This window comes from Mustela putorius, unplaced genomic scaffold (genome assembly GCF_011764305.1).
Source record: "Mustela putorius furo isolate JIRA1106 unplaced genomic scaffold, ASM1176430v1.1 tig00003983_pilon_pilon_pilon, whole genome shotgun sequence".
NCBI lineage: Eukaryota > Metazoa > Chordata > Mammalia > Carnivora > Mustelidae > Mustela > Mustela putorius.
This window is the reverse complement of record NW_025422123.1, coordinates 3,504,654-3,525,507: the sequence shown is the minus strand read 5'-3', so window position 1 is coordinate 3,525,507 and position 20,854 is coordinate 3,504,654. Positions and strand designations below refer to the sequence as shown.

The following is a 20,854-nucleotide window of genomic DNA, read 5'->3' as shown; positions in this document are numbered from 1 at the left end:
ATATTTCCATGATTCTGGGTCTTCCCGCTAGAAGTCATTCAGCATTCCAACAACTTTCCTAAACTTTTTACTACAGTTAGCCAAACAGGGGCAGGCATGTTCAACTCAAGGGCAGGAGGACACAATAATCAGGAAGTCTGGAGTTATAGAAGGAAATTGTGAACCAATTAGAAGAAGGTTAATAAGAGATATGAGACAAAAAAGATGTCAAAAACAGAAGTCAAACAGCCTAACTCTAACCTCATGCCTACATATCTATTTAAGAGGAACTAAGAAAGAGAAAAAGCTTTCAGCAGTAGAGGTTACACAGTCCTCATTTCCAGCTCAAGGGAGCAATGCAACTCTGTGCCATCTTTGCAATGTTGTTGCTAAAGCGGCCCCCTACAGGCTTTGCACAAAATAGGCATTACAGGGGTATTTAATGACTGAATTAGAGTTCACCTGAACTGAAAGCTCTCATAAATGCTACCAGTACTGCTAGGAACCATGAAATCTGAGGACTCAAGTGAAATTACATGCCATTGGCTGTCCTGGTTTTAAAGGGAAGACTGGGACTGAGTCAGATGGGATGCCAAGATGTGACCTGATGGCACTGCTTAAATTATGAGGATGCTAGAAGCAGCCCCAGAAAGAACAAGTACAGATTAGTAGGCACAGGCTATCTCTAACCCATCAAGGCAATATCAGAATATGTATGAAAGTTATTTCCTACTTTGGTGTCAGAGTCCAAGAAAGCACTAGCTTAAGTTTCCCTCTGGTGAGGCTGGTTTCTTGGCTTGTGACTGATTGGAAGGGAGGGGAGAGTAAATTAACAAAGGGATGAGGGAGGTGGGCAGTTCTCAAGATTCCCAGGCCAACCTTATGATGGTGTTTCTCAAAGTATGGTATACCACACTAAGGATGGGGGTGCCTGCTTAAGACGCAGTTTCAGGGACTCATCACAGATCTCTAGCATCAAATTTCTGGGAGTGGTACTTGCATTTTTAAGGAGCAAATTTACATTTGAGAACTACTGTCCTAGAATGGGGGTGGGGGATGAGAGGTGGGGATGGGGTAGGGATGGGGATAGGGAACTAAGGTGAGGTTCTTTTGACTCTGGATTCATTACATATGACTAGGCTACTTTGCTTTGGGGACCATTAAAAAAAAATCCTCAATTTCTCAGGTAAAACCTGCAACTAGTCCTCTAACAGTTCACAGGGGCACAATGAAAGGGCCTGGAAAATGCATTTTCATGAACTGGTTAAAGAGTTCCTCCACGGCCTTGTATACCATGTTTGTTTGTTCACTGGCTTCACTGGTTTATTTAAAAATAAACCGGCCCAACCCAGATATTTTCAGAAAGAATCACAAACTCCAAAATATAAGAGGTTTTTGTTTGGGGGTTGGAGTTTTCTTTTTGTTTTGGTTGTGTGTGTGTGTTGATAGTGCAGAACCAGGCTTGTAAACCTGAAGTCACTGCCTGCTATAAAAAGTAGGATTTCACGCAAAAGAAAAGAAGATCCCCGGTTAAGGCTCTGCCCAGCTCATCTGCACTCGGAACTTCTAATGAAAGCCAGTAATTTGGGGGTGGCAGAGAAGGAAGACTCTGAAGGAGGGGTGGGGAGTGAGCAAGACGCACTCTCCGCTCTAGACAGAGTTTGACAGGAAGTCCCACCAACTACCTGATTTTTAATGAGTCCCATTAGCTGCCAGGAAAAAACCGCGTCTGCAAATGCGTTATCAAGAAACACTCGGCGCTACCGTCCTCGCCCTGCTGGCGGGATGAAAACACCCCAGGCCTGCGGAAAACAGTCAAGTTACTCTTTAGCTGTCCCCGCGACTGCGTTTACGATTTCCATATAAGGCGACCCCCCTTTCGCGGATTGTAAGACTTTATCCTCAACACGAAAACGGGCCGCCGAAACCCACTTGCGGACATTCTTCCTCGCGATGATTTCAGTCCCGCGGCCTGATCTGGCGGGCACCCGCCCCAGCGGCAGCCTGAGGAGACGGGCCCCCCCCCCATGCCCTCAAGCCCCCCGACACAAAGGCAAAGCCCGGGCCCTGTCCGCCGCCACACTCACCCTACCGGCCCCGAGCCACACTTACCTGACGCTCCCCGCCGCGCTCTCGCGCTCGGGGCCCGAACCCGCCCGGGAGGCGCGCGCACTCGGCGCCCCGAGAAGCCGCCGTGCCGCAGCGGCGCGCGCCCCCCGCCCTGGCCGGCGCGGCCACGCGGCTGAGTCACCCGGAGCTTCACATTAAAAGTCCCCTCGGAGCGCGGGGCACGCCGGGAAGGCCAGGCTCCGGGCCCGTCGCCTGGGGCGGCCGTTGGTAGGTAACCTCAGTCTTTCCCTCCACGCCCACGGCTCCCGATGGACAACTGGCTCGCGCCTGCACTGCGAGGGTGGATTTGGTTTCCCAGCTGCGGATGCCCCCTTTTCAATTATTAAAGGTATAAAACAGAACGTTAGAAGCTACGGGAGTTGTAAAATAATCTTGCGCAGCCCCAGGACAGCTAATGCTTAAATGACATTGTGGAGCCTCCTTGTCTTCACGCATTTGGGGCAGAGGGTATGTAGTAAGAATGACGGAGTCCCTGACCAAAGAAGAAAAAAAAAATCCTCACTTTTCTCAAACTTTGAATTAATGAAACCACATGGTATATATAGCAAACAAAGTTGAATTGCAAATTTTAAATCAACCGAAAGCAAATTATTGGAAAATTGGCTGTTACGAGTAAAATATTTCAATACTCAAAAAATATTAACGTATGGCCAATGTCCTATAATTTGAGGGCTGAAAACATAAATGAAGGAAATAATATCAGTCTTTATTGTCCTGATTTCTAGGGATTTGTGTATTTTTAAAAGTAAGTTATACATACTATGCAAACAGTTTTATTTTAAAATTGCTGAAAACTGGGGCAGCTGGGTGGCTCAGTGGGTTAAGCATCGGACTCAGTTTCTGCTCAGGTTGTGATCTCACTCTTGGGACAGAGCTGGAGTAGCGGTCCCCGCTGAGGGGGAAGGCTACTTGTCTTCCCTTTACTCCTCCCTCACTCTCTCATAAATAAAAAAACTTTAAAATAATGTTGAAAACTACGTAAATTAATAGCATGATCTCTTAAATGCTGAGTCAACTTTTTTTTGTTGTTGTTGGTTACAAAAGTCTCTAGAAACTAATTTGAGGCCAAAGATTAGGATTAGAGTTGAAGTGGTAGGAATATGAGAAAATTGTTTTGACTCTCATTCTAGGAGATTGCTATAGTGTGTATGGCAAAACTGCATTATCAGGGTCAAAACCTTTAATTTTAAAAGCTGAAGCTATACAATTTTTTCATTATAATTTGACTGTAGAGTTCTTCCAGGATCTTAGGATCCAAACTTAACAAAGTAAAGTAGAGGATTGTTCAAACTAATGCCTTTATTTCCATTTCTATAAAATACAATATTATGCCCGAGAGCAGAAAAGAAGGAAAGGAAGAAAACCTTTTTGATATTCCTACAGGATAGGTTGTTTTTTGTTTTTGTTTTCTTAAGAATTTATTTTTTTTGTGTGGGGGGGAACCACAAGCAGGGGGAGCAGTAGGCAGAGAGAGAAGCAGGTTCACTACTGAGCAAGGAGCCTGCTGGAATCATGACCTGAGCTGAAGGCATCTATCTACTCAACGGACTGAGCTACCCAGAACTGCAGGATAGTTCTTGAAGCACATCCTTCCTTTCTGGAAAGTTTTCTCTCTGCAGATTTGTAACACAAAAATCTGGCAGAAAGATCAAACAATCAGGTGAATGACTGTGTCTTTTAATTAGGAGTTCAGACTAAATTGTTCTATTTTTGTCTCTACTTTCATGTCATAAATAGCGTATCAGACCTTGCACTTATTGGGGTAGACACCAAGTAGATGAAGTATGAGAAATGTATATTCACAGAAAGCACTGGTATATGCTGATTTTTATCATTCATTTGTAAATTAATGCCTCTCCAAACCTGAATCTCCCAGATGCATTTCTTTTTTTTTTTAAATTTTTTAAAAATAAACATATAATGTATTTTTATCCCCAGGGGTACAGGTCTGTGAATCACCAGGTTTACACACTTCACAGCACTCCCCATAGCACATACCCTCCCCAATGTCCATAACCCCACCCCCCTCTCCCAAACCCCCTCCCCACAGCAACCCTCAGTTTGTTTTGTGAGATTAAGAGTCATTTATGGTTTGTCTCCCTCCCAATCCCATCTTGTTTCATTCATTCTTCTCCTACCCCCTTAAGCCCCCATGTTGCATCTCCACTTCCTCATATCAGGGAGATCATATGATAGTTGTCTTTCTCTGATTGACTTATTTCGCTAAGCATGATACCTTCTAGTTCCATCCATGTCGTCGCAAATGGCAAGATTCCATTTCTTTTGATGACTGCATAGTATTCCATTGTGTATATATACCACCTCTTCTTTATCCATTCATCTGTTGATGGACATCTAGGTTCTTTCCATAGTTTGGCTATGGTAGACATTGCTGCTATAAACACTCGGGTGCACGTGCCCCTTCGGATCACTACGTTTGTATCTTTAGGGTAAATACCCAGTAGTGCAATTGCTGGGTCATAGGGTAATTCTATTTTCAACATTTTGAGGAACCTCCATGCTGTTTTCCAGAGTGGTTGCACCAGCTTGCATTCCCACCAACAGTGTAGGAGGGTTCCCCTTTCTCCACATCCTAGCCGGCATCTGTCATTTCCTGACTTGTTGATTTTAGCCATTCTGACTGGTGTGAGGTGATATCTCATTGTGGTTTTGATTTGTATTTCCCTGATGCCGAGTGATGTGGAACACTTTTTCATGTGTCTGTTGGCCATCTGGATGTCTTCTTCGCAGAAATGTGTTCATATCTTCTGCCCATTTCTTGATTGGATTATTTATTCTTTGGGTGCTGAGTTTACTAAGTTCTTTATAGATTTTGGACACTAGCCCTTTATCGGATATGTCGTTTGCAAATATCTTCTAACATTCTGTCAGTTGTCTTTTGGTTTTGTTCACTGTTTCCTTTGATGAAATCCCAATAGTTCATTTTGGTTCTTGCTTCCCTTGCTTTTGGCGATGTTCCTAGGAAGATGTTGCTGAGGTCGAAGAGGTCTAAGAGGTCAAAGAGGTTGCTGCCTGTGTTCTCTTCAAGGATTTTGATGGATTCCTTTCTCACATTGAGGTCCTTTATCCATTTTGAGTCTATTTTCATGTGTGTTAAGGAAATGGTCCAATTTGATTTTTCTGCATGTGGCTGTCCAATTTTCCCAACACCTTTTATTGAAGAGGCTGTCTTTTTTCCATTGGACATTCTTTCCTGCTTTGTTGAAGATTAGTTGACCATAGAGTTGAGGGTCTATTTCTGGGCTCTCTATTCTGTTCCATTGATCTATGTGTCTGTTTTTGTGCCAGTACCATGCTGTCTTGATGATGACAGCTTTGTAATAGAGCTTGAAGTCCGGAATTGTGATGGCCCCAACTTTGGCTTTTGTTCGCAATATTCCTTTGGGTATTCAAGGTCTTTTCTGGTTCCATATAAATTTTAGGGTTATTTGTTCCATTTCTTTGAAAAAAAAAATGGATGGTATTTTGGTAGGAATTGCATTAAATATGTATATTGCTTTAGGTAGCATAGACATTTTCACAATATTTATTCTTCCAATCCAGGAGCATGGAACATTTTTCCATTGCTTTGTGTCTTCCTCAATTTCTTTCATGAGTACTTTATAGTTTTCTGAGTATAGACTCTTAGCCTCTTTGCTTAGGTTTATTCCTAGGTATCTTATAGTTTTGGGTGCAATTGTAAATGGGATTGACTCCTTAATTTCTCTTTCTTCTGTCTTGTTGTTGGTGTAGAGAAATGCAACTGATTTCTGTGCATTGATTTTATATCCTGACACTTTACTGAATTCCTGTACAAGTTCTAGCAGTTTTGGAGTAGAGTCTTTTGGGTTTTCCACATATAGTATCATATCATCTGCAAAGAGTGATAGTTTGATTTTTTCTTTGCCGATTTGGATGCCTTTAATTTCCTTTTGTTGTCTGATTGCTGAGGCTAGGACTTCTAGTACTATGTTGAATAGCAGTGGTGATAATGGACATCCCTGCCATGTTCCTGACCTTAGCAGAAAAGCTTTCACTTTTTCTCCATTGAGAATGATATTTGCGGTGGGTTTTTCATAGATGGCTTTGATAATATTGAGGTATGTGCCCTCTATTCCTACACTTTGAAGAGTTTTGATCAGGAAGGGATGCTGTACTTTGTTAAATGCCTTTTCAGCATCTATTGAGAGTATCATATGGTTCTTGTTCTGTCTTTTATTAATGTGTTGTATCACATTGATTGATTTACAGATGTTGAACCAACCTTGCAGCCCTGGAATAAATCCCACTTGGTCCTGGTGAATAATCCTTTCAATGTACTGTTGAATCCTATTGGCTAGTATTTTGGTGAGAATTTTTGCATCTGTGTTAATCAAGGATATTGATCTGTAGTTCTCTCTATCTCTCTTTTTTAAAAAATTTTATTTATTTATTTGACAGACAGAGATCACAAGTAGGCAGAGAGAGGAGGAAGCAGGCTGCCTGCTGAGCAGAGAGCCCGATGTGGGGCTCAATCCCAGGACCCTGGGATCATGACCTGAGCTGAAGGCAGAGGCTTTAACCCACTGAGCCACCCAGGCGCCCCTGTAGTTCTCTTTTTTGATGGGATCCTTGTCTGGTTTTGGGATCAAGGTGATGCTGGCCTCATAAAATGAGTTTGGAAGTTTTCCTTCCATTTCTATTTTTTGGAACAGTTTCAGGAGAATAGGAATTAGTTCTTCTTTAAACGTTTGGTAGAATTCCCCTGGGAAGCCATCTGGCCCTGGGCTTTTGTTTGTTTGGAGATTTTTGATGACTGTTTCAACCTCCTTACTGGTTATGGGTCTGTTCAGGTTTTCTAATTCTTCCTGGTTCAGTTGTGGTAGTTTATATATCTCTGGAAATGCATCCATTTCTTCCATATTTTCAAATTTGTTGGCGTAGAGTTGCTCATAGTATGTTCTTATAATTGTTTGTATTACTTTGGTGTTAGTTGTGATCTCTCCTCTTTCATTCATGATTTTATTTATTTGGGTCCTTTCTCTTTTCTTTTGGAGAAGAAAGGCCCCTAGCCAGGGGTGTATCAATCTTATTAATTCTTTCAAAGAACCAGCTCCTAGTTTCGTTGATTTGTTCTATTGTTTTTTTTTTTGTTGTTGTTTGTTTGTTTCTATTTCATTGATTTCTGTTCTGATCTTTATGATTTCTCTTCTCCTGCTGGGTTTAGGGTTTCTTTCTTGTTCTTTCTCCAGCTCCTTTAGGTGTAGGGTTAGGTTGTGTACCTGAGACCTTTCTTGTTTCTAAAGAAAGACTTGTACTGCTATATATTTTCCTTTCATGACTACCTTTGCTGTGTCCCACAGAATTTGAACCATTGTGTTTTTATTATCATTTGTTTCCATGAATTTTTTCAATTCTTCTTTAATTTCCTGGTTGACCCATTCATTCTTTAGAAGGATGCTGTTTAGTCTCCATGTATTTGGGTTCTTTCCAAATTTCCTCTGGTGATTGAGTTCTAGCTTCAGAGCATTGTGGTCTGAAAATATGCAGGGAATGATCCCAATCTTTTGATACCAGTTGAGACCTGATTTAGGACCCAGGATGTGATCTATTCTGGAGAATGTTCCATGTGCATCAGAGAAGAATGTGTATTTTGTTGCTTTGGGATGAAATGTTCTGAATATATCTGTGATGTCCATCTGGTCCAGTGTGTCATTTAAGCCCTTTATTTCCTTGTTGATCTTTTGCTTGGATGATCTGTCCATTTCAGTGAGGGGAGTGTTAAAATCCCCTACTATTATTGTATTATTCTTGGTGTGTTTCTTTGATTTTGTTATTAATTGGTTTATATAGTTGGCTGCTCCCACGTTAGGGGCATAGATATTTAAAATTGTTAGATCTTCTTGTTAGACAGATCCTTTGAGTATGATATAGTGTCCTTCCTCATCTCTTATTATAGTCTTTGGCTTAAAATCTAATTGATCTGATATAAGGATTGCCACCCCTGCTTTCTTCTGATGTCCATTAGCATGGTAAATTCTTTTTCACCCCCTAACTTTAAATCTGGAGGTGTCTTCGGGTCTGAAATGAGTTTCTTGTAGGCAACATACAGATGGGTTTTGTTTTTTTATCCATTCTGATACCCTGTGTCTTTTGATTGGGGCATTTAGCCCATTAACATTCAGGGTAACTATTGAGAGATATGAATTTAGTGCCATTGTATTGCCTGTAAGGTGACTGTTACTATATATTGTCTCTGTTCCTTTCTGATCTACTACTTTTAGGCTCTCTCTTTGCTTAGAAGACCCCTTTCAATATTTCCTGTAGAGCTGGTTTGGTGTTTGCAAATTCTTTCAGTTTTTGTTTGTCCTGGAAGTTTTTTATCTCTCTCCTTCTATTTTCAATGATAGCCTAGCTGGATATAGTATTCTTGGCTCATGTTTTTCTCATTTAGTGCTCTGAATATATCATGCCAGTTCTTTCTGGCCTGCGAGGTCTCTGTGGATAAGTCTGCTGCCAATCTAATATTTTTACCATTGTATGTTACAGACTTCTTTTCCCGGGCTGCTTTCAGGATTTTCTCTTTGTCACTAAGACTTGTAAATTTTACTACTAGGCGATGGGGTGTGGACCTATTCTTGTTGATTTTGAGGGGGGTTGCGCCTCCTGGATTTTGATGCTTGTTCCCTTTGCCATATTAGGGGAATTCTCTCCAATAATTCTCTCCAATATACCTTCTGCTCCCCTCTCTCTTTCTTCTTCTTCTGGAATCCCAATTATTCTAATGTTGTTTTGTCTTATGGTGTCACTTATCTCTCGAATTCTCCCCTTGTGGTCCAGTACCTGTTTGTCCCTCTTTTGCTCAGCTTCTTTATTCGCTGTCATTTGGTCTTCTATATCACTAATTCTTTCTTCTGCCTCATTTATCATAGCAGTGAGAACCTCCATTTTTTATTACACCTCATTAATAGCTTTTTTTATTTCAACTTGGTTAGATTTTAGTCCTTTTATTTCTCTAGAAAGGGCTTTTATATCTCCCGAGAGGGTTTCTCTAATATCTTCCATGCCTTTTTTGAGGCCAGCTAGAACCTTGAGAATCGTCATTCTGAACTCTTTATCTGACATATTACCAATGTCTGTATTGATTAGGTCTCTAGCCTTCGGTACTGCCTCTTGTTCTTTTTTTGTGGTGAATTTTTCTGCCTTGTCATTTTGTCCAGATAAGAGTGTATGAAGGAGCAAGTAAAATACTAAAAGGGTGGCAAAGACCCCAGTAAAATATGCTTTAACCAAATCAGAAGAGACCCCAAATCATGGGGGGGAGAAAGGGGATAAAAAGAGGTACAAAAAAAAAATTAAAAAAAAGAAAAGGAATAAAAAAATATAAAAAAGAAAAAAAATATATATATTAGAACAACTAGTTAAAAAACGTTAAAAAAGAAAAGAGTAAAAGTTAAAAAAAAATTAGCAGAAGAAGAAAAAGAAAAAAAAATTGAAAAAAAAAAACCACAAACAAACCAAACAAACAAACCGAAAAAACAAATTAAATTAACTGCAAGACTGATGAATCATGGGGAGAAAGCTATGAGCTCAGTGCTTTGCTTTCTCTTCCTCTGGAATTCCACTGCTCTCCTTGGTATTGAACCTGCACTCCTTCGTAGGTGAACTTGGTCCTGGCTGGATTTCTTGTCGATCTTCTGGGGGAGGGGCCTGTTGTAGTGATTCTCAAGTGTCTTTGCCCCAGGTGGAATTGCACCACCCTTACCAGGTGCCGGGCTGAGTAATCCGCTTGGGTTTGCTTTCAGGAGCTTTTGTTCCCTGAGTGCTTTCTGTAGAGTTCCGGAGGATGGGAATGAAAATGGCTGCCTCCCAGTCTCCGGCCCAGAGGAGCTGAGAGCTTGGGGCCCCACTCCTCAGTGCACCCTCAGAGAATAGCACCCAATAACCCCTGTCTTCCTGGCCTCCAGCCATGCTCCGAGCTCACCCAGGCTGCGACTGGTTCGAGGTAACCCCGAGTTGTGAGCTCACTCCTTGGCTCTGTCTCTGTAGCTGGCTTCCCTGTTCTAATACCTGCAAGCTCTGCGACACTCAGACACCCCTAATCCTTCTGTGATCATGTGGGACCTGGGGCCACGCTGACCCCATGTGGGCTTCACCACGGTTTAGCCTCTGGAGCGATGTCCTTCAGCGGAACAGACTTTTAAAAGTCCCAATTTTGTGCTCTGTTGCTCCGCTGCTCGCCAGGAGCCGGCACCTCCCCCCGCGGTCTATCTTCCCGTCGCTTTGGATTCATTTCTCCGCCAGTCCTACCTTTCAGAAAGTGGTTGATTTTCTGTTTCTAGAATTGCTGTTCTTCTTCTCTTCGATCTCCTGTTAGATTTGTAGGTGTTTGCAATGTTTAGATAAGCTATCTAGCTGATCTCCTGCTACTTGAAGTAGCCTCAGCCTGCTACTTCTCCGCCATCTTGACTCCTCCCCTCCCAGATGCATTTCTATCTGAAGCTGAAACCCTTTCTCATGTCAGATTGGCAAACCTGGAATTTTCCATTGCCATGATGGCTAATTCAAAAGGCAGTACAGTTCATACAATTAACTGTGTTAAGTCTCCTTGAATATGCTGTCCACTACTAGCAAATACTGCAAAATGCCTTTTCCAATATTTCACATCACTTAAACTTCTCAACAACCCTGGGGGGTAGATTTTATTACTCAGATTCACAAATGAGGAAAACAAGACATAGACAAGTTAAGTATCTAAGATCATTAAACTACAGAGTGGTGCTGGTGGGTTGAGAACTTGGATCATTTGACCCCAAAGTTTTGCTCAGCATCCACTGAGTGTGTGGCAATTCTCCCTTATTGCTTCCAGGTGAGCTCCTGAGAACTTCCAGGAGATACCTTAAATGCCTTCAGCTGTCAATACCAAACAACTCCATCTTAGAATGAAAATTTTTAAAAAAGATTTTATTTATTTATTTGATAGAAAAAGAGGGATCACAAGTTGGCAGAGAGCAGGCAGAGAGAGAGGGGGAAGCAAGCTCCTGGCTTGACAGAAAGCCCGATATGGGGCTCGATCCCAGGACCCTGAGTTCATGAACCCAGGACCCTGAGATCATGACCTGAGTGGAAGGCAGAGGATTAACCCACTCAGCCACCCAGGTGACCCAGAATGAAAATATTTTTAAAGTAATAGCTGGTATCAGTTATTGTATAAGAAAATAATTTTCCTTTCTACATCATATGTAGTAAATGTAAAAACAATGCAAAAATCCCAAGATTTCTGAACTCTCAAAGTAATCATATTTGCATTTTTAACTAAATGGTCTAGATTTTATGATTTCTAGATTACTGCAGACATATAAAGTGAGACTTTTTGAAAGAATAATCACTTCCATTTGGAAGTCCAAAACTGTGCTCAAATATAGATGTAAATAACTAATTTCTGACTTTTGGGGGTATGCTGGAACCCCGCAAAATAGATTCACAAGAATCCTTTTTCCTTTACTCTATTAGTTCACCTTTGTTAACAATCTCTTCATGAACGTCACAAAGGCTAATGACCAACTGGAAACAAAGACTGGATCTTGAAAACATAAACAACCAAAGGATCACAAATTTGAGTTTCTAGTGGCTGGAATTTGCTACTGAATCCTTGTTAGTATAAATGTGCTTTACATGCAAACTCAGTGAGTCTTTTAGTCTCATTTATAATGTCTCATCTGCAAATTCAACAAAAACGTAGCACAATCAAAAGGTATAGGACCCCAAGAGAATTATGTAGATAATGATTATAGGATCTCTCCTCTAAAGGAACTTATAAAAGTTAGGTTTGTTTATTTGGGTAACCAAATAAGAGATAAGGGTAAGTGAATCTAGTTAAAGTATTCCACTATTAAGTAAAGAGAAATGATAGGCTATCCAAGGTTTGTAATTCCCTGTGAATTAATAGATATAGGCATTATGCCTCAGCAGCTCTTAAGATAATAAAAAGGGAGGTGGACCTTCTCTACCTACTGAGGGAAGACCACACCACCACTTAAAATGCTGCTAAAGAGATTGAAGCTAGATCTGATCAGACTTGAGATCCAGCTGCCAGTTTGTAGGAAATATAGGAATATGTTGAACTGTACCAGGGTCATAAAATCTGCAAAGTCCTGACTGGGAAACTCTACAAGTCAAGGGCTTCCGTTCTTTTTTTATTTTTTTAATTTTTATTTTTTTAAAGATTTTATTTATTTATTTGACAGAGAGATATCACAAGTAAACAGAGAGGCAGAGAGAGAGAGAGAGAGGAGGAAGCAGGCTCCCTGCTGAGCAGAGAGCCCAATGTGAGGCTTGATCCCAGGACCCCGGGATCATGACCTGAGCCGAAGGCAGAGGCTTAACCCACTGAGCCACCCAGGCGCCCCAGGGCTTCTGTTCTTGAAGAGATAAACCATAAAGTTGAAAAAAAAAAAAGATGACTTAAAAGATATAAAAAAAAATTTTTTTAAGTGTGTTGTAATTGTTGGGGGAGAGACTGTACTGTCTGGGGTGAACATTTGGGTGGAGAAACCATTAAAGAAAAAAAGAAGTGAAGGTGATACTACAGAGGTTAGGATCATGGTCACTTAGAAGATGGTGATAGTTGGGAATGATTAAGAAGGGACACTTACTTGGAAGGAGCTTCTAAGGGAAGGTAGCCAAATTCTGTTTCTTGACCTGGTGATGGTTAGTTACAAGGGTGTTTTCCTTAAAATAATTTATTAAGGCAAACATTTTCTTTATAGTGTCTTCTGTTTCTGTGTTTTATTTTATGGTAAAAAGATTAAAAAAAAAGAGAGTTGGAGGGACAGGCCAGTCCTACCCAAGAGCTGAAATGCATTTTCTCCACATCTAGCTATTTGCATGTATATCTGTTTGGTTTCCTGGAACAATATTAAGGTGAAATTATTTTTAAAAGCAAAAGGCTTTATAAAAAATCCTGAATCCTTTGAAAGACAATCCACATTGTAATACAGTTTTGAATTTTGTTTAGGTACTGTCTTTTTTTTTTTTAGAAGGTGATGAACAGGTAGGTAGTAGAGTGTGTTTTGAATGTTAGAAAAAAGATGAATGGAATGATGAAAGATAAGGAACAATTTCTTGAGATTTAATGGTTAAATTCCAGTAATGGTCAGGAGAGTGATCTATAACTTTATCCATTGAGATTTTGCCAAGGGCAGGAGCTCCCTCCCTTGCCCACCCACATGTGAGGACAATTCATCTCAGAATTCTGTGACTTTTTTAAAAGGACATAGAATGCTCTGCTTGAGATTCAAGAATCAAATAAACCTTTGTAAATAGAAGTCCTGCTGGGAGTCAGAATGGAGGAGTCAGAAAATGTAGAAATATGTTATCCTGAGGCTTCAGCAGAGGCTGAGTGTAAACTGATAATATGTTTATCTGTCATTACTCCTGTTACAGTTTGCAAACAGACTGACCTTCGAAATCCCATGCACCAGTTCTGTCAACACACATTGCCTCTGTTTATAAACACACAAGTCTTATTCTTGAACACAATACTAAGAACGCTGGGAAGTTGTTTTTTTTTTTTTTTTTTAACTTCATACGAGTTTTAAATGAACTCTATCTGAAAAAGAAAACAAATAGGCCCCAAAATATACATTCTTCAAATTAGGGTTTGAACTAATAAGTTTTAGGCTTGCAAAATAGACTCCAGTTACCACTGAGTCACCATAGAAAACCAGGAGATTCTTTCACCTTGTTCAAATCATACCTCCTCCTTTCCCCAAACATTCACAGTGACTGATATACGGCAAATTTACCAAAGCATGTGTCCTGGCCCCTCACCTCCACTCTTTGGGAAACTTTATAATGAAAAATGAACAGAGACAGCTTGGTGGCTCAGTCAAATGTCGGCCTTTGGCTCAGGTCGTAGTCCTGGAATTCCAGAATCTAGCCCCACATTAGGCTCCCTGCTCAGCAGGAAGTCTGCTTCTTCCTCTCCCTGCTTGTGCTCTCTGTCTCTCTTTCAAATAAATAAATAAAATCTTAAAGAAAAAAGAAAAATGAACAGATAGTAAGATAAATAATAGGAACTAAGTGGATTCAGAAATGTCTCTTCTGCTTGCTAACCAAGAGCCCAAACTGTTCTTGTTTATTTGGAGTTACCATGCCCACTTGGAAGCACATCAGTGTTTGTGAATGTACAAAGTACATGAAAAAGGAAGTACAAAAACATGAAGTGATATCAGATTCATAAGGCAGTACAATGTAGTGCAAGAAAATATCGGAAGAAGAGCCAGATGACCTCAGTTTGAGGCCATTCCACCAGTTACTGGCTGAGCAAGTCATGCACAAGCTTGAATTTCCTAATTTGTAACATGATAACTGACTTACCTTTGCCTTGAGGTTGTTACGGGGAAGAAAACATAGTAAAAAATGTATGCAAAAATTCATAATCTCAAAGCACTAGAGAAATTTGAGGTGCTATTAATATTAATGCTATTTTTTACTTAAAACAATTTTTTATTGAAGTATTGACTATTAATGGCAGATATACACATTTCATCCGAACCAATATTATCTTTAAAAGGAACACCCAGGGGCTCCTGGGTGGCTCAGTTGGTAGGTGGCTGCCATGGCCTCAAGTCATGACCCTGGGATAGAGCCCCACATGGGGCGGCCTGCTCAGTGGGAGGCCTGCTTCTCCCACTCCCCACTAACCCCACTCTCCCCCACTTTTGTTCCCTCTCTAGCTGTGTCTCTCTCTCTGTCAAATAAATAAAATCTTAAAAAAAAAAAAGAAATCCCAAAGACTATTTTTGTGACATAAAGTGGTCCTCATTAATGTCAACCATAAATAGTTTATGTATCAAAATATACTGCTTTCCTTAACATTATGCAGTGTGAATGAAAATAAACCATGTTATCGGGCTCTCTGCTCAGCAGGGAGCCTGCTTCCTTCTCTCTCTCTCTGCCTGCCTCTCAGTGTACTTGTAATTTCTCTCTGTCAAATAAATAAATAAAATCTTTAAAAAAAAAAAAAAAAAAAAAAGAAAGGGGCGCCTGGGTGGCTCAGTGGGTTAAGCCGCTGCCTTCGGCTCAGGTCATGATCTCAGGGTCCTGGGATCGAGTCCCGCATCGGGCTCTCTGCTCAGCAGGGAGCCTGCTTCCTTCTCTCTCTCTCTGCCTGCCTCTCAGTGTACTTGTAATTTCTCTCTGTCAAATAAATAAATAAAATCTTTAAAAAAAAATAAATAAACCATGTTATAATGATAAAATATTTTCAGTATTTTTTTAGCCATAGTCATTGGTAACAATTGAATTACTTTTAAAGAGAATTTAACATCTTTTTTTAATTTAAAATTTTTATTTAAATTCAATGTAGTTAACATATAGTCTATTTTTAGTTTCAGGGGTAGAATTTAGTGATTCATCAGTTGCATATAATACTCAGTGCTCATTACATGAAGTGCCCTCTTTAATGCCCATCACCCAATTACCCAGTCCTCCCCTTAACATCTTTTCTTAAGAGGGCATTTGGTTCTCTATCTGATGTGTGCTTTCTAGTGCAGTTTTGTAATGGTGTAGTAAATAATTGTCCTTGTAGATTCTTATTTTTAAGGGTTGCCATACATGTGCACACACATCCACACCCACACACATGCACACCCTCCCTTAGCTGAAGGAATTGTGGGAAATTACTAACTCAGACCTTCCTTAGCCACTGCTTGATTTTTTTTGACGTAAGTCCAAAGTAGGGCTTGAACTCACAACCTTGAGATCAAAGGTCACATGCTGTACCATCTGAGTAAGTCAGGTGCCCCAACCACTCTTTTCAAATCACATGATAGCAACATATACAAAGGTTGAATAGAGCAATTCAGAAAGTTTGTCTTTGGAATACTACTCAGCCATCAAAAAAATTGAAATCTTGCCATTTGCAAGGATGTGGATGGAACTAGTGGGTATTATGCCAAGTGAAATAAGTCAATTAGAGAAAGATAATTATCATATGATGTCACTCATATGTGGATTTAAGAAACAAAACAGGATCATAGGGGAGAGTGGGAAAAATAAAACAGGACAAAATCAGAGAGGGAGACAAACCATAAGAGACTCTAAAGCATAGGAAACAAACAGTGTTGCTGGAGGGAGTGGGGGTAGGAGGAAGGGGTAACTGGATGATGGACATTAAGGAGGGCACATGATGTAATGAGCACTGGATATTTTTTTAAAAAGATTTTGTTTATTTGACAGAGAGCACAGGCAGGGGGTACAGCAGGCAGAAGGAGAAGGAGAAACTAAGCAGGGAGCCCAGTGTAGGGCTCGATTCCAGGTCCCTGGGAATCATGGCCTGAACTGAAGGCAGATGTTCAACCGACTGAGCCACCCAGGTGCCCAGCACTGGGTATTATATAAGTCTGATGAACCATTGACCTCTATCTCAGAAACTATTAGGTCCATAATCAAAGGAGCGAGACTGATACACAGTGAAGGTCAAGCAAAACTTTATTTCATGCCAAGCATCGAGAATCAAACTGACCAGTTAGGGCTGCCTCTTACGGAGAGGGCGACCCCTCCCTGCCTTACAGACTAACTTTTTTATAGAGCAAAAGCCCTAGGGTTGGGCCTGGCCACACACAGGTGGCCAATAAGATTGTAGCACACAGAGAAAGCTGCACAGTCATGCTAGGTCACACACGGGTGGCCAATTGAATTACAATTTAGCCTAGTAGCTATTTGAACTAGCCTATCACCTTGGTCAGAATTGGCGCCCAAAAGGCGGGACCCACACTCCTTGGTAGCTGGGGGACAGTATGTGCGCCCCACTGATTGGATGTCTCCACCTGGCCTGACCCACCCTTGTATTTGGGCTTTGTTACCTGGGACTGGTTTCCCTGACTCGCTTTTAAGTAAGTTTTCTGAAGGGGGTCGGGGAGATAGGGTCAGTTTAAGTTTTACTGCATAAACAACAAAATCACTGTTAAACCAGATGGAATTGCTCTGGCTAAATAGGCCCTTACAAAACTAATAATACATTATATGTTAGTTAATTGAATCTAAATACAAATTTAAAAAAGAGTTTGTCTTCTTGTTTCTGGTTTCTGAGGCACTTAACCCTAAGTTTAGATAGCAATTTGGGGTATTCTCTCTCGCTTCTTGTAAATGCTGATAGGCCCTAAGATGCTGAAAATTAGTAGATGTTCAGGCCTTGGAAAGGATAGTGAAAAGCAAAAATCAAGTACCCCTTGATTTTTGAAAGTTTGACTTATGCTACTTTACTTTCACAAGAGACCCACATTAGTAACTGTTTTGCCAAATGAGAGAAATCCAAAGAGGATTTTCATTTTTTACAAGAAAAAGGCAAAAAGAAAAACAGCATTCAGTGTTTATCTCACAAGAAACTGTTCAAGCAGTGCACACCTGAGCACAAGTTTTCTCCCCCAGAACTGTGCTCAGCATCTCGGCATCAAGGTGCCATGACCTGAACACCTGTGCTTTATCTCAACTTATTTTGTGGATCTGTTAGCAAGATGTGTCCTTAAGGTATCAGAAAAGCTTAAGAGAGGTTATTTGCTTGGGTCTGGGAATGTTAAAAAAATAACATAAATAACTGGTGATTTCTTCTTCTTTATGCCATTTTGGGTTACAAAGGTTTTCATGAGGACGCTCTACTTTCAGGTAGTAGGGGAAACCTGTACTTAGAAAGTGACTTTGAGAAGGAGTCAGATGAGAGAAGGCTGATCAGGCATCTGGTACCAGCCTGGTTGCCTGTGGGTCAGTCATTAGCTCTATATGTTATTTCTTTTCATCTAAAAGGAGTTTTAGGGGACCTGGGTGGCTCAGTCAGTTAAGCGGCTGCCTTTAGCTCAGGTCATGATCCCAGAGTCCTGGGATTGAGTCCCGCATTGGGCTCTCTGCTCATCGGGGAGCTTGCTTCTCCCGCTCACTCTGACCCTTCCCTCCATTTGTTCTTGCTCTCTCTCAAATAAGTAAATAAATCTTAAAAGAAATTTAGGTCAGGAGTTTTAGATCAAATGATAGCTGCCATTATTGGCTGCCTTCCATAGGGTAGTATTAAAAGATAAACCGAGGCACATTAAAAATTTTAAGAGTTTATAGCCATAAAAAAAGAATGAAGTCTTGCCATTTGCAACAATGTGGGTGGACCTAGAGAGTATTATGTTTAGTGAAATTAGAGAGAGACAAATACTGTATGATTTCACTCATACGTGGAGTCTAAGAAACAGATGAGCCAATAAAACAAAACAGAAGCGGACTCATAGATACAGAGAACAAACTGAAGATTGTGGGAGGGAGGAGGGGACACATGAAATTGGTGAAGGGGATTAAGAGTAAAATCTTCCAGTTATAAAATAAGACACAGAGATGAAACAGAGGGTAGGGAATATAGTCAATAATATTATAACAACTTTGTGTGGTGACAGATGGTAACTAGAGTTACTGTGGTAATCATTTCATAATGTCTATAAATATTGAATCACTGTGTTGTACACTGGAAGCTAATACAATATTGTATGTCAATTTGTCTTCAATAAATATACATAAGTTAAAAAATTAAGAGTTTATTTTCTAGTAGACAGAGGAGCTCTGTGGAGTTGTATAAATGAAAGACTTATAGGCAGAAGGGAGCAGGAACAAAGAAGTTATTACTTGGCATGAAAAGCAGGTTGGTTGTTGCAAAGTTACTTTCCTTTAGTGGGTTTTTGGAGGGTGGGGGTCTGTTAGGTAGATTACCTCACTATAGTGTGCTGATCAGTGGTTCCTGACTGACTGGTTTAAGATTTCATTCCTGAGAGAGCCAAACCTGTAATTACGGCTCCATTTGGTGATGTGGGGTTTAGCAGAAGCAAGCCCATTTTGCGCCTATTGTCTTATTTTTTACCAGGAGGCAGATAGTAGCTCTAAGTCTCCCAGCAGCCTGGCAAGACAGGGTTTATTAGCTCCATGTTACAGATACAGAAATCAAGGCTCAAAGAGATGAAGTTATTTTAGGCCACATTAGGTGAACTCCATGGAACCAATTTAGCTTTGAAATTCTAGGATTACTGAGAAAATTCTACCCCTTGGGTTTCATGTTTCCCTTTTAGAAATTTCATGGTTTGGGATTCAGTCATGAAATGCCAAATGTGGAAAGGGCCTTAGAAATCATAAGTGTCAGGTTTTTCAGTTGTTAAGAAGGAATCTAAGATCCAAAGAGGATGAGTGATCAGCTCATGGTCATAATTTATTTTCCCTTCCGGGTTTGCCTATAATGAATACTCTGTAACCTGATTCTCTACCTGGGTAGAAATATATATTTAAGAAGGTGTGTCAGGAGGGCGCCTGGGTGGCTCAGTGGGTTAAGCCGCTGCCTTCGGCTCAGGTCATGATCTCAGAGTCCTGGGATCGAGTCCCGCATCGGGCTCTCTGCTCAGCAGGGAGCCTGCTTCCCTCTCTCTCTCTCTCTGCCTGCCTCTCCATCTACTTGTGATCTCTCTCTGTCAAATAAATAAATAAAATCTTTAAAAAAAAAAAAAAGAAGGTGTGTCAGGAGGTGGAATTTGGACTAGGTTCCAAAAGCTTCTTAAAGATGACCTTGGTTATGTTGGTAAATATTGTCTGTCCAAATAAGTGGAATTTCCAGGTCACTGGAAATTCCTGACCTAAAGGTCAGGTCACTGGAGGACAGTCCTTTTCTTTGGAGACATAAATTGAGGTAGTGAAACTTTCACCTAGAATCACCAACTGCCGAAAAGTCAAAAAATCATCACACATAATGAAAAAGGAATTTAATTTAGCTGTTAATGTGTCATCAAAAAAAACTTTAAAAAATTAAGCACAAGTATTGATCTATTTTTACATTTTAAAATTATTCAAACACTAAAAACAGGATGAATTTCTGTAAATAATGAACTTTCAATAAACATTATAAATAATTACTTATTGTGGCTAAGAGGTAGAATTCCCATGGAAGGAGGAGAGAAGAAAGAAGGGGGGGAGACAATGCTGAATTAAAGAGAAAAGGGAGAAAAAAGAAAAGGAGAGAAATATGGGAAGAAAAATTAGAGCTGGAGAGAAGGAAAAGAAGAGTGACTAAGTAAGAACAGTTAGAGAAGAGGGTGTCTGGGAGGCTCAGTTACTAAAGCATCTGACTCTTGATTTTGGCTCAGGTCATTATCTCAGGGTCCTGAGATAAAGCCCTGAGTTGGACTCTGTGCTCAGCCAGGGAGTCTGCTTATGGATTCTCTCCCTCCCCATCTCTCTGCCCACCCCCCTCAAAAAAATTACAAAATGCTGGGACAATATAGAGAATGAATTATTTAAAAAGCTGGGTGCCTGGGTGGCTCAGTTGGTTAGACAACTGCCTTTGGCTCAGGTCGTGATCACAGAATTCCGGGATCGAGTCCTGCATCAGGTTCCCGGCTCCACAGGCAGTCTGCTTCTTCCTCTGACCTTGTCCCATCTCATACTCTCTCTCACTGTCTCTCTTTCAAATAAATAAATAAAATCTTTTTTTTTTAAAGATTTTATTTATTTATCAGAGAGAGAGAGAGGGGGAGAAGAGAGCAAGCACAGGCAGACAGAATGGCAGACAGAGGCAGAGGGAGAAGCAGGCTCCCTGCTGAGCAAGGAGCCCGATGTGGGACTCGATCCCAGGACGCTGGGATCATGACCTGAGCTGAAGGCAGCCGCTTAACCAACTGAGCCACCCAGGCGTCCCAAATAAATAAAATCTTAAAAAAAAAAAAAGTGTTAGGGAAGGAGAAGGAGGAGT

General features: G+C 40.7%; 2 protein-coding genes across 2 annotated transcripts in view; one reads left to right on the top strand and one right to left on the bottom strand.

The window, feature by feature from the left end:
• The window catches only part of KCTD20 (potassium channel tetramerization domain containing 20), a 32,329-nt gene extending 30,101 nt beyond the window's left edge, over positions 1-2,228 (bottom strand). Inside the window, exon 1 of the mRNA XM_045071142.1 lies at positions 2,092-2,228. The gene's annotated coding sequence lies outside the window, so the exon portion shown is untranslated. The remainder of the gene's footprint in view (positions 1-2,091) is intronic.
• A 41-nt stretch (positions 2,229-2,269) lies between these two features.
• PXT1 (peroxisomal testis enriched protein 1) overlaps positions 2,270-20,854 on the top strand; it is a 47,341-nt gene continuing 28,756 nt past the window's right edge. Inside the window, 1 exon segment of the mRNA XM_045071017.1 lies at positions 2,270-2,437. Coding sequence (XP_044926952.1) covers positions 2,414-2,437 — 24 coding nt within the window. The 5' untranslated portion in view covers positions 2,270-2,413.